We start from the raw sequence: 13655 nt of genomic DNA, 5'->3' as shown, positions 1-13655 counted from the left end.
GAAGGGCCAGTCGCGACGCTCGACTCGGGCGGGAAACGATCTTTTTTTTCGTATTTTTTATCAAGAATGCGCCGCTGCCGAAGTGGCTTCTGGTAGGAGAGGGTTAGGCCTACTTCCCCGCGAAAATTCAAGAGCGGGCGACGCCGTGGAGCGAAATGCCGCGTTCCCGAAATTCGGTCAAATTCGCACTTTCGCAAGCCACCGCGAGAGCTTTAATTGCATTTTTTACTAACTTCCCATTGGTTATCGGCTTTGATTTTTTTATACATAAAAGAAGAGGCTTGGGGGAATACAAGACGTAAGAAAATTCAAAATCGACTTTATTGGGAAAAATCGCGGTTTTTTCACCCGCATCTCTCCTTAAAATATAAAACAGTTGCAAATTATTTTCATTCGTGGAAGCCACATGCACGTTAGAAGCGGGGCTTGTAGTTTTTTTTTTTTTCATTACCAATATCGGGCGCGTTAGAATCGGGGCTTGAATTTTTTTTTTTTTTTGGTGCCGTAGATTGGGTGCGCGTTGGAATCGGGGGCGCGTTGGAATTGGGTAAATACGGTAGGTGTCCCATTTTAAGGAACTAACACTTTCTTTCAGTCGTTTTTGCCTCATACAGCAGCAGAGTGGAATCGCCTCCTGCACTGACAGCAACCATCAAAGATTACCAGCTTTCTAAAATTCCTCAGCTAACATTGTATGACTGGACACATCCATAACTGTTTCGATAACAGTAGCCCCATTGTTTTTTTGTCAATTGTTTTGGTTTCATGTCTAACTACTCCCCTTTCCAATGCCTACGGCCCTGAGGGTACACAAAATCAAATAAATAAATAAACAAACCGTCTCAAAAAATGTCACTTGGACTAGCAAAAAGTTTTACTATATCAGTGTCCTCACTCAATCAGTTGTTGGTGATGGCAAGGCTCTAAGGATGGCTGCCGTCTGGTAATTTGGCTACTTACTACATACACAAAGTTGGTTTAGAAAAGAAACATTTTAATACCTTATCTGCTCTTATCCCATTATGTGATAATGATTTATTTTTGAGTTATCACATTTTGAGTTATCAGTGGCAGGAATGGCCAAGAGTATTCTGAAGCAGGCTTTGTACTAGCAGGTGAAAATGCAATTTGGAGCAGCTTCCTCGTGTTTTGTAGCAGGGGTGAGAATGCCACAGTTTACTGCATAAAGGTGTGAGCAGTGCAGGGTTTCAAGCAGCCATTTTAGACAGCTCTGCACACTTTTTTTTTTTTTAAATGCGCCCAAATTCACTTCCTGTGTAACAAACTAAAATAAGCTTAATTTTGTATTGTTAACATTACTGCAAATTTTTCAGACCAGAAGTTGGAGAACATTAAAAATGCCCATTTCAATTGTGTTCTGTATATACTAAGTTAGCATGGTTTCTTTTTTAAACCTTCAACAAAGCTTGAGAGATTTGGAAAGAGTCACGTGACAGCACTCCAAGATGCGCTCTAACTGAACGAAATCGCCAGAATGAATGAGAAGACCACTGCAGCCACAGTCCTCATTCCGAGATGACTGAGGCCACTTGGCTTAACGATGCAGAATAAGTGCGACCATGCAATCCCCGTTTCACGAAATACTGCAGGTTAATAGCACTGCACAGGATCTTGGAGGCTATGATAAGTTTCTTGCAGCCCAATACAGGCATGCCTCTCGGGATGAATGTGCTTATCGCACATGCGTGGTCTTCGCCTTAAGGAACACCCCATTTTCCTTCACATTGATACGTTCGGGGTTGACGTGTGCTTCCCACTCGTTTCTTCGCCGATTCCGCTTAAAGCGTTTGCCACAGTGACACTCTGTTTGGACTTCCTTGCAGCACAACATATAATTCAAGCTCGTATGACGAAAAGTGTCCAGCAACGAGTGAAGCTCGATATCAGACGTGCACAACGCGGTCACCATAAGCCAACCCACGGAGTGGCTCAATTTAGTAACTGCTATTTATATGAACAAACTTTCTACACTGAAGTTTCGAATTAACATGGTGTATCGCACAAACAAACACGGTCTTATATCAGTGCCATGGGACATGCAACGGTGCTGCGCAAAAGCCCTATAAATCTTGCAGGGCCCAAATTTGGTACAATCTAAGCCTCTTAAAAGCAATTTTTTTTTTCTCTGCACGTGCATTTGCCACGAAACGGGACGGGGTGGGATTTCATCGGTCATCTTTCTCGCCACATACCGGGAGGAGGAACCAGAGTCATGCCTCTGCACACAGGGCAATAGCAACTCTGCACACTGCACAATACCCTCTCCCTCTTCGCATTGGGCGCAGTTCTTGGTTGCTGAAATAGTATTTGGAGCAGCCTTGATGCAATTTTATCAAAAACCACTCATTTGTAGCAGCATGTAGCAGGTTTAATGAAATGGTGCACAATGGCACAATTGGAGCAGCGTTCCCACAGCTGCGATCCATAGCACAGCACCAACATCTTTCTGTGTCTCTGAGATGTCCTAGAACGCACATGTGCTGCGATGTCATTTCGTGGGAAGCATGTCGCCAAGGACAGACACTGTTTACTATACATAACCATTCCTTCGTTAAAGATGTCTTTACTTTTAATGGAACAGATGTACAGTTCTCAATGGGAGGCAAAATGGGACCACAGTTTCACTTATCTATATCTGAGATCACTATAGCCGGGTTCAACTCTGAGCAAAATAAACTGAAATGCACTATTGTCTGTCGATTGGCGATCACTAATTTGCACAGAAAAAAAAAAAAAAACTTGCTCAAAAAGTAAGGAAGCGACCAAAATTAGAAAAAAAATGATACTGGACACTGAGCTTTCAGTCTAATCTAATGGTAGGCAACAAACTATTTTGGAGTGAACAGGCAAAACGACAGGGCCACTTCACAACGCCAATTGCATATAAATTTTCTCAGATACACCGCACGTTAACCACTGTTTCAGAAGTACCTGCACCAGCCATTATTGCCACAGCCCACGACAGATAGGAATGAACGAAACGAAAGGAACTGCACTGCATGAACTCAAATCCACTCCCATGAAAAACCCAATGCCACGTGCTACGTAGAGCAAAATACGAGCCCTAACAAGCCAGTGGCGCAGGCAGGAAAAGCATTTACGCCCATGCGATGCAACAGTTGGCATGTGCAAACACAGCACAGAAAAAGCAAGACCAAAGTGCTCGAGTCTCACACATGGAAACACGCAGGGGGTCGCATTTACAAAAGGAGGACGGGGGACGTCCCGCTCACCCTTCTCTCGTCCTGCTCACAGTCCCTCGAGATGTGGCCCTGCTTGTGGCAGATGTAGCACGTCTTCTCCTGCTCCTTGCACTCGCGCGCAATGTGGCCCATCTTGCCGCAGTTGTAGCACGACACTGGTCATCAGAGGAGAAGGGGGGGAAGGCAGCACACACACGTCAGGCACCGTCACTCAAAAGAAAGGTGCAGGGAAGAGGGCAACTCGCACTGCAGGTTGGCCCCCGACCACCACCTAGTAATCCCGTGTACTGTGCCGAGTCACCGCATACGGGGCGGGACCTTGATGTCACCTTCACTGCCAAATTGCTGCGCGGCTCAACTTTAACACCATGTAAGTGCAAAGGCAAGACAGCATTAACATGTGCCGCTCTTACGTAACATGATTTTTATCTCTGACAAACATACTAATAAAGTACACCCCACTTCGCCAGAAATGTTCAAAATAAGCTGTCCCATCTGCCACTGCCGCGCTTGCTTCAAAAATTAACAGCCCCTGTATTGTGTACACAGTCCTGAAACTCCATTATCAATAACAACTCTGGACCCTTTGACAATGAAGAGCTTAACTAATTCAGCCCCTGTGGTGCTTACAACAGCATCTTGCAGGGGCCCATCAAAGGTTGGCACTAACATCTCGCAAACCTCACAGAAAATGGTGTCTCGCAAACCTCACAGAAAATGGCGTGTGAAGATGAACACATGCCCTTCTATGCTAGAAGAGAGTGGCGCGCAGATGCGTAATAGCAGCTCTTCTGCCTCTTTCCCTCTCCGAGTCAACCTCCAGCGGATGCCAGCACAATTATTAGATGCCGCTTCAGCTAATCGTCCCCCAAGACTGCGTGCTCAACAGCAGCGGCATGCATGGGCCCTGCCACTCACTCTCATCCGGGCCGTGCTGGCAGTCCTTGGAGATGTGGCCGGTGCCATTGCAGCGGTAACACCGGTCTTCGGCCTCCTTGCAGTCCCTGGCAAAGTGTCCTATCCGGTTGCACTTGTAGCACTTTTCTGTGTGCCACCCGTATGGCGGAGAGAGGCACGCACGGGAAGAAAGGGAAAGACAACACTGGCATTAGAAAAGCCTGGCAGAGAGGGCGTTTCAGGAGAGCGGCACTGGCTTGCGGCGAAGGATAAAGAAATGTATTACTAGGGACACAGAAGCACAACTCTTCTAAGCTGCTACAGATTCTGAGCAACCAAACATAAGACTGTCCTGGTTCAAAAAAATAAAGCTACAAGCAGTGTTTGTACAGAATATTCAACATACAATTAAAAAAATTTCAGGACTTCAAAGATGCAACTAAGCAATAATCAAGGTGGGGAAAAAAAAAAAAAGACTTTCTGACCACACAGACCAGAAATTGTTTGGACTAGGAAGTCCAGAGGTTGCCTATGATTTCATATTTACAAGCAGCATCTCTACCTTTTCTTTTCTCGCTGTTCAATGCAAAAAAAAAAGGATGGTTATGTCACGATTAACCTCAGTATCTTTAGGGGGACCATCTCCCAGAAAAGACAAACCTCCTCCCCAGTTTTGACTATTCGCGAAAGTTCTCGAGGTCTGGCTACAGTTCCTTTCGTTTTTCAAATGCCCTACCTGCTTGCCGCCTTTTATTTTTGGTGTCCCAAGGACGGACCATACTTTGACTCTGACAATACACAAGAGCCATCAACTTCACATATATTAGTACAGTGAGGAGGCGGTCACTCAAGCTTATAACTGCAAAGCAGATGGTTCACGGAGAAGCACATTATAGTTCTGTCATGTGTTGCAAATTAATTTACGTGTCAATGGTGAAGCCATTTTTCTATTACACAGGGAACAACTTGCCCCATGCTCATGAACACGCATTCCTGATGATTATTTTCCACTTCACACAACACTACTTGTCATGCTGCTGCTGTTACATGCACGCAGCAATGCACTTTGTTTGTCTTCCGTTCTTAGTGTTAGTGTTATGTTCTTTGCATGCATAGTGTTCTTTGCGTGCATATAATGTCAATGTACTCTGGGCCAATTTACCATACACTGTAGCAACATCAATGCTCAATATGCACTTTCCTCAACGTGGTTAATCCAAGCCAGGCAGGCTGGAACTTGCACTTTCCACAAGGCGTGGTGTCATAACCCACATTGCATGCTATGACGGACAAGGCAAAAAGGAGGCACGACGCTACTTTGCGCTGAACAGCACCACTGGTCTGGACTGAATCAATGTTTTGCAAAAGTTGCCACACGATGCGGCAGCTTGCCACCAGAAAGCAAAAAGAAGGGGAGGGGGCTTTGACACACTCAATGACAGAACCTGTTAAAGATGGAATCTATAGAATTCATCTGGCAGAGAATGCATTTCTGCGAAATCAGTACCTCCGCAGACTCGTTTTTCAACTACTCGTCACTGTGCACAAATTTGCTTCTATGAGCCAGGTCAGACTGACTTAGTTTCATAGGCCCTTAAAAATAGTTTTCGGCATTAAAGGGTATTCAAGAATTTCCCTGTGCGTGCCTTGTACTAATAACTAATGAAAAAAAAAACAACTAAAACACACTATTTCAACTGAAATGAGGATGCAATTCCTGCTGAGGAGTTTTTGTACGTTAACGCAAAGGCCTTTCTCTGCAAGTTTCCTCTTGTATCACTGTTTAGGATACCAGTGTCCTGTAAACCACACCTGTGGAGCCGGGCCACTCTTTTTGTTTTAACTTTATACTGAACCATGCAAGCACAGGGCAATCACTCTCTCTCCTGCCCAAGCTCATTCCTCACTCTTAAAAACAGCTTTCATTACATGAAGCGCGCACTCCAATTACATAGTAATAAGCAAATGAAACCTGGTATTAACACACAAAAACGAAAACATGAATTCCCTGGTGATAAAATTTGAATAAAGGAAGCAGCATGACCAGTTTAACTTCAGCCATTAAACAGTTAGTTATATGGGGTTTTGTGGCGCAAGCAACTATGGCTATCATGCGCCAAACACAAGGTTAGATGATGTTATGTCAAGTGTATAGAGGTTACATTATAATACACATTATATAATAAAAAGCCATTAAACAAGCGGAATGCCTGTTTCAATGGGACATTAGGCAAACAACAAAGGCTAACCCATTTGACAAACCTGGCACTTCTCAAGCTGTGGTCTGCAGAGATATTGCACAACCAAACTGCTGAGTTACATAAAAGCACTGGGCACGTGGGGAGACTTTCGTTAGTTTGGACGTTTAAAAAGAAACAAAAATAATGTTGCACTACCGGCTCAGGAAGACTGACTAAGGGTGCGCTCCAATTCTCTAGACGTCCGACAAGACGTCTAGTGCGACATCTAGGAAGCCGTCTACATATTGGAACATGTCCACTTCACGCGCCGCCTTGCGGCATTATAAACTGAACTAAAATTTTCGAATAGTTGCACTCCTATGTTCTTAAAAATTCTTAATAAAACAAGTTAAAAACGCGCTGTTAGTAGTTTGCTAGTTTTTATTTTATTTTATTTTTTCTGCAATAATGGTCCGTTCATCGCTAGCGCTTCAGCAGACGATCTCACCTGCATGGCAGACGATCTCACCCGCACGATTTCCTCTCGCACGATTCACAAAAGTAATCGTAGGTCCACAAAGACTGATTTATTTGCCACCAGTTCCTATAAAAATCAACTTAACGGAATGACTGACACTTGAAAGATGGTGTGTCTCCGGGCTCCAGTGCCCGCCAAGAGCACGGCTCACTCAGCTCTGACTGCACCAACTGCTCCGCCATCTTTAGACAGGAAGTTAGCCTGCATCGATGTGGACTTCGGCAAAGCAAGCCTTCTTGGACGGCTTCGTGAAAAATGGAACGTGCCTCAAAATGGCGGCTGTCCGGCAAGACGTCTAAGTAGACGTCTACTCGGGAGCATTGGAACGCACCCTAGATATAAAATGCCCAGCCTGCATCGCCAAAGGCACGACAGGCTGACTTGGAGGGACATACATTAGGAAGGGCTAGAAAAAATAACAAGTGCACTGTCCGTGGCCCAGAGCACTCACCTCTGATGGGAGGCTTGTAGTCCATGCGACCCCTGCCACCGCCACGGCCGCCTCCTCGGGGTCCCAGGCCACCCCGGCCCCCTCCGCCCCCTCCGCCACCATCTTGGAAGCACTCGCGGGCAAAGTGTCCCAGCTTGTGGCACTTGTAACACTCCGTGGTGGCACTCATGTTCCAGCGACCACTGCCTCCTCACCCTCAAAACAACTCTCTCGCTCCCTCCCCTCGGCTCCCACCTGCTGCGGCTCCTCCTCCTGCATTGGTTCAGAGAAGACGGGGTCAGCAGCCGCACTACAGGACGGACACACCAGAACAGAAATATACACAGGGGTGGTTAAACTAAATCCAAGCATGCCTTTACTAACTTGACTGCCTACAGCGGAGCGCTTCACTCTGCAGACTGTGGTTATTTCTGAATTTGGCCATCTGTCTAAAGAGCTGTGCGCATCTTAGGCAGAAAGGGACAAGTCACGACAGACAAGACACGTGGGGTCCCTCAGCACTTCTTTAAAACTGTTGGGGTTCCCTGAAGTTATAAGATTGAAACTGTCACGCATATCCTCAGCCTCACGAGCACACTGATTCAGACAGTGCTCCCATATACATTGGTATCAGCAGGGCTGACCCTGAAAGAAATTATTTCCAGCTTAAGTGAGGCAGCAGAAACCCACGCCCTTTGGATTGCTCCCCTTGCTGAGACACTTGAATGCATCCCTTTGCCCAAATGTATTCCAAAGACCCACCTACACAGGGCACAGGAAGGAAGTGCAACGTGCATGGATGCATTACAGATCCCCCGAACGCTCATCGCACGATCAGCTATTGTGTCTTGCTCGAGGGCAGTTTGCCTTTTACGACCAACATCAATCACCCGAGCTCGTGGCACGACAGCAACAGCTGCAAGGCAGCACTCGGACCTTGGGCAACACAAGTCTGCTGCTTTTCAGAATTTCCAAGGCCCTTCTTTCATAATGCACAGCGAACTAACGATTGAGACTTTTTGGAGGGCGCTCCTGAAATCGCTACAATTCTTGCATAAGTGGTACGGGTGTGTTTCAGGTTAAGATGACAAGGGATGTAGACTTAGGTTCAAGAAAAAAAAAAAAAGAGGACACTGCACGCAGCAACTAGCCAAAAGCGGCTCGATAATGACAAAACTTACACCCCTAAGAAAACAGTGCGTGCACCATACTGAGCATTACGGACACATCTACACCACTCTCAACTATTTAATATTTCCCTTACAACAAGCACTAACAAATGTAGCCCCACTGGGTTGCACCGAGACTGGTTTGCTGTGTAAAACTAACCAACACATCGCCCTTTCCTTTTTTAGCCCAGACTTGCGTGTGCAAACTTTCTGAAGTAGTGTTCAGGGAAAACTTTCATTGTTCAGAACAGTAAGCAACAACAAACCCGGACTTGTGGCAGAAGGGAGTGACAACGCAGCAGCACCAACACTGGCAACAATGCCGCACTGCTGGCTCCTGTAATGCTAGTGCCAATTTACTGCCAACAGCATAGATACTTATTATACACTTTGAATATCAGCGTCCATGCAGTGTGCAAAAAACAAAAGCAGACAGAGCCCGTTCACTTCGTTAGTACAGTAAAAGGCCACCTGAACTAATTTCGGGAACCTTAAGGAAATGTTCTCTTAAGGGCAGTTCTGGGCTTTTTCAAACCTTTTGAGTTGCTAGTCGCTTCAGATTCCTTAGAACCGTTTTTCAAAATACCAAGTGGAACCACTTTAAAACAGTAAAGCAAAACAGAAACTCAGTCCATGGTGAGGGAGGTGCTTCGTGTAATGTAGTGACGATGTCACAGACATAAGGAAAACACTAGTACTTATATTCAATATCTGAAATAGCGACTGCAAACGATGAGTCCTTTCACAAAATGCCCGGGATGACCTAACACAAGCCTCAAAATTTTGTTAATGAAGCAGAGAGCGGGTATTTAAGAACTATAGACACCAACTTGGTTCAGCGCAAAAGACTAAAACAGAGGAAAAGAAAAGACACACACGGAGCGCTTCAACTATGTTTCAACTATGTTTCAAGTTTCAACTATGTCCTACCAACTAGCCCAGCATGAAGAAGTTTTAATATAGACACCAAATTTGTGCTCGTGTTTTCTTTCAAATGATGCGTTACACATTAATGTACATGGACCACTACGCGATATTTGCCTACAACTGCTAAACAATTTACGCTTGAATTTCTTCTCTCCTGCTGTTTCGGTTTTAGTTTCCTGAACAGAACAACTGTGATGTGTGGTTGGCTTAAGGTCTCACATGAGGCATGGGAAAAGAAAAGCAAAATATATGCTGAAATGTCGTTTGTTGTCATAGCTATTGAAGCAGGCTCTTGTAGTGGATTAAAATTACGGAGGGCCCTTAAGACTACTGCTTACGCGCTTTGAATATGAAAGCATTGTTTTTATACACCTGCTCATTAGCATACAGTCGTAAGGCAATGTATATACTAGGTTCACCTTTGTTCGCCAAGAAGCAATGAGATTTTGTGGCAGATAGGTTGTGCACCCGTCTCGCAACCTGAAAGTTCCCTGCACCTTCGGAAGTAAGTTTTTCCTCCGATACCACAATAACATCATCTGGGATTTTTGGAACCACTTTTGTGGTCAACGAAGCCAACGCCATGTTTCAATGATGAGCCATATAACGCTTTTGCCTTAAGTACTTGCATCAGTGTTTATATTGCAGGTTTTTTTTCACGCCTCACATAACCTAAAGGTCAACTAAACCTCACAGCCATTAGGTGAAACTTACAGCATGAGAGAAGAAATAGTTATTTAGCAGTCAAAAGCAGATGTCTAACGCATTATTTGAAAGAAGATAAAACAAAAATTAGGAGCCTATAGTTCTTGTAACATGCGGGGAACAGTTATGATGTCGGATATGCAGCGTTGGCTGTATAAATCTGAAGTCACGGAAAGTTCAAACCTTAAAACTGATTTCCACTCGAATGATACGTCACCGGGCTACGAGCAATCAGGAAAAAGAAAAGAACCTACCCTACAAGTTTCATTAGAATAAGGTAATCTCAGAAAACCTCCGGAGCTGCCCTTTTAAGTGAAAGTTCACTCAACTGAAATGAGCGTGAGGCCACTCTTTTGGTAAACCAAAGTAAATTTCAAGCATTCAAATGGCTTTAAAGGCATTTCACAAAACTGAAATTTCCAAGTATCTATTGTGCAACTTAGCACCTTTGGTAAAACAGATTTTATGCAAGTATTCGTATTCACTACAGCCACCTTCATAAACTGAGCAAGCTGGCCTATGTTTTCAGGCACCTTTCATTCAAAAGCTTTCGACTCCTAGACACATCAGCGCTAGGATTCTCGTTGCATTTTCTTCTGAAACAGATTTTCTCGAGAGAGAGTTTTTCGGAAGATAACAGTGGGGTAAGTGTGCTAGCCACTGCATTCAGCTACTCCTCAAAATACAAGCCAGCTGCATTACCAAACATAACTAAAGCAGATACTGAATCAAGTTTCGCTAGTGAAAGTAGTACATCGTGCTGCAATGTTCCACATGCTGCACAGCTTCGGAATTAATTGCGACGTCCGAAGTTCCGCGCACAAAAGCTACTGCATGTCCGCTAAAATTATGCATTCTGAGCCAACGAAGAAGTTTGATCAAATGGTATGTCACTCCAATACAAGGCCACGTGCACTGCTTCTGAAGACAATGCGTGTTCTTTGAATGCAAATTATCACAATGGTGAACCTAGAACAATCAAGTAACCGCGGTGATGCACTAAAACCAGGGGAAGATCCATAACACAGACGGCCGATTACCACTATTGGGCAAAGTGCTTCGTGCCGTCACGCAAATATGCCGATTCAATTGTTTGCCAGTCATGGGGGTTACGGGCACGGCAACAAAGAGGGCCAACCAAACGCTGCTACAGCTCCCTTCCAGCGGCGCTGACAGACGCTTCACAAAACACAGGAAAATTGGTTTCCGCTGCGACGCTCCGGCACTTATGGCTTGCCGTCATTCAGCTTAAATAATGAGAGTGTCAGTTACATCCACTCCACTTTTCCTCAGCTATTCGCACGAGATCAAGCGAGCGCCAAACAGCGTACCGACACAGACGGCGCATGCCTAGCGTAGCGCGGCCATTGCTCGGTATTTACACGTCGGTTCGCCTCGACCGCGAAACCGCGCCGCTTCCGCGCGGGCCGAGCGGCAGCGGGAGTTGTGTTTGGAAGGAGGGGGGAGGGGGCGACCTTCGAATCACCGCAGGAGAGAAAGGCGAGGCCAAGATCGCGCCCCTACGGCGCGCTGAAGTGAAGCGTCCGGGCCATTTAAGCGACGCCCGCCAGTCCCATCTTGTTTTGGAATGCGAGGGGAGGGGGGCAACACAATTCAAGGTCAGCCCCCGCTCGAACTGGGTCAGCGTTACGGGAAGACGGTCTCCCCACACCTCGGTCTCCCTCCCGTCCAGCTGACCGATGCGCACGCTACGGCAGCTTCGCGAGCACAACTCGGACGCTTTCCCCGAGCTCCCAACAACCAATCCGCTCTGCAACACCCGCGTTCGGGCTTCTTCGCACCAACGCGCTCTTCCGCGTCGTAGAAGCGAGCGAACGTGAAAAAAAAAAAGATAGAAAGGTGAGGAGGGAGCAGCCGCGAATGCGAAGACGGAGAGGGGCGCAACACCGGGAAGTACTGTTCTCCGCTCGGAGACCGACGGTGCTACTACTATGTTTCGATTAATCGCGTTGCCGCGATTCCGGAAAGCGCGGCCCGAAGCGGCTTATCGAGAGAAAAAGTCAAAATAAACAAAACGGAGCAACAGCTGAGCGCACGAAACGCTGCCTCTCGGAAGAGAAACACCAAACTTGCTCCCGGAAAGAAGAGCAACTGCTAACCTTCGGATACTAAACACAACATTAGGCTTACTTTTATTTGTTTTCTGCCCTCGCAACGTTGACAGCCACGGCCTCGGAGGCGGCTAGCCAGGCAGCGTCCCGGCGGGAATCGGTAGGAAGCCGTCGTACAGCGCTAACCAGCCGTGATTGGACCTGGCCGCCGGTTAGATGGATAGGCTTAAACGATCTTTTTTTTTCTCTTCCTCCCTCGCCTCGCGCTCGCGCCACGGAGTCGTCGGGGTGAACGCGGCCCTTTGGCCCGGGTTAACTGGCTCCTAGCCGCGTCAAAAAATGGTGCGCGCACAACAGGGTCCGGAAGAGCCGGCCCATCGGTACTCACCTTGCTTGCCGGCTTGATCGTGGTCAGATGAGCACTGTGTTTATTTTACAATATGGAATAAATGTAACGAAGGAGGGAACCGCGCGTCACACGTGGGATTTGCGCACGGCCCGCCACTTAAATGTGGAGGCGGAGTACGTTTGCGCACGGCAACGCGGGACCTACCGCGACTCTAGCGAAAGCTCGTGGAACTACGGCGACAAACATTGCGTTTTATAGCGTCTTTCGAGATTAACCCTAGTGCGAAAGGCGTTAGCGTGAAGTACTTTTAGATCGCACGCAGTGCGATGTTAAACAGAGCGCTCATAGTTTGACGCATTTTGATTGCACAAGTTTGCGTTTCTCCTCGCCACCACTGGAGCGAGCTACTTGATAAGCAGGGCCCACGTGACTGGATCAAGCCAATGGAAGTGAGGACTATTTTGGCGCGTTCACGATCCATTTTCGTCTGCGCAAGATTTGCCGCCTCGTCGACGCGCACTTTGTGCTCCATTTTATTAGCCAACATTTTAAGCGACAGCGTATACAGCTCGTTCGGTCGAAAAGCTGTCGGCATAGGAGTAGTCGGCACCGCGTGTAGGAAATAATCGGGGGCTGCGTTAAAAAAAATCTTATTATGGTAATTTGTGGTTTTGATGACTGCTTGATATGCGATTATGAGTTAATGAAATCATTGTAATCAATTGATTAGTAATTAAAGAAAAGAAAAAAGGGGTTCAAAGACTTCAAAATGCTCAGAATGAAAAGCCAATGCTTGATGATGAGAATTAAAAAAATTTAGATTGTGCAACTGATCAGTTCATTGAAACAATTGCAAAAAATGAAAAATGCGTTCATTTACATTCGCCCGCCGCTGTGGCTCAGTGGTTAAGACGCTCATCTACCAAGCCGGAGTAACCGGGCTCGAACCCGACCGCGGCGGCCGCGTTTCGACGGAGGCGGAACGCAAAAGGCGTCCGTGTGCTGTGCGATGTCAGTGCACGTTAAAGGTCCCCAGGTGGTCAAAATTATTCCTGAGACCTCCACTGCGGCACCTCTTTCTCTCTTTCTTTTTAACTCTCACCTTCCTCCCTTCCCTTAGGGCGCGGTTCAAATGTCCACCGAGATATGCGAGACAGATCGTGC

General features: G+C 46.4%; 1 protein-coding gene across 3 annotated transcripts in view; it reads right to left on the bottom strand.

The window, feature by feature from the left end:
* LOC149359754 (uncharacterized) overlaps nucleotides 1–12854 on the bottom strand; it is a 33175-nt gene extending 20321 nt beyond the window's left edge. The window contains exons 1-4 of one of the 3 annotated variants that reach the window (XR_016288801.1): nucleotides 12531–12854; nucleotides 7291–7542; nucleotides 4143–4268; nucleotides 3255–3379 (exon numbers count right to left, since the gene is read on the bottom strand). Coding sequence is in view for 2 of the 3 variants with exons in the window: in XM_089571887.1 (XP_089428013.1) it covers nucleotides 3255–3379; nucleotides 4143–4268; nucleotides 7291–7459 (420 nt within the window). In the remaining variant the exon portion in view is untranslated. The remainder of the gene's footprint in view (nucleotides 1–3254; nucleotides 3380–4142; nucleotides 4269–7290; nucleotides 7543–12530) is intronic. The other 2 variants (XM_089571887.1, XM_089571886.1) reach the window with 2 other exon arrangements.
* Nucleotides 12855–13655: the final 801 nt, after the last annotated feature.

The sequence above is a fragment of the Amblyomma mixtum genome, chromosome 2 (genome assembly GCF_055824585.1).
Source record: "Amblyomma mixtum isolate Tamu chromosome 2, ASM5582458v1, whole genome shotgun sequence".
NCBI lineage: Eukaryota > Metazoa > Arthropoda > Arachnida > Ixodida > Ixodidae > Amblyomma > Amblyomma mixtum.
Note: the sequence above shows the minus strand (reverse complement) of the source record. Positions and strands in the feature narration are given on the sequence as shown.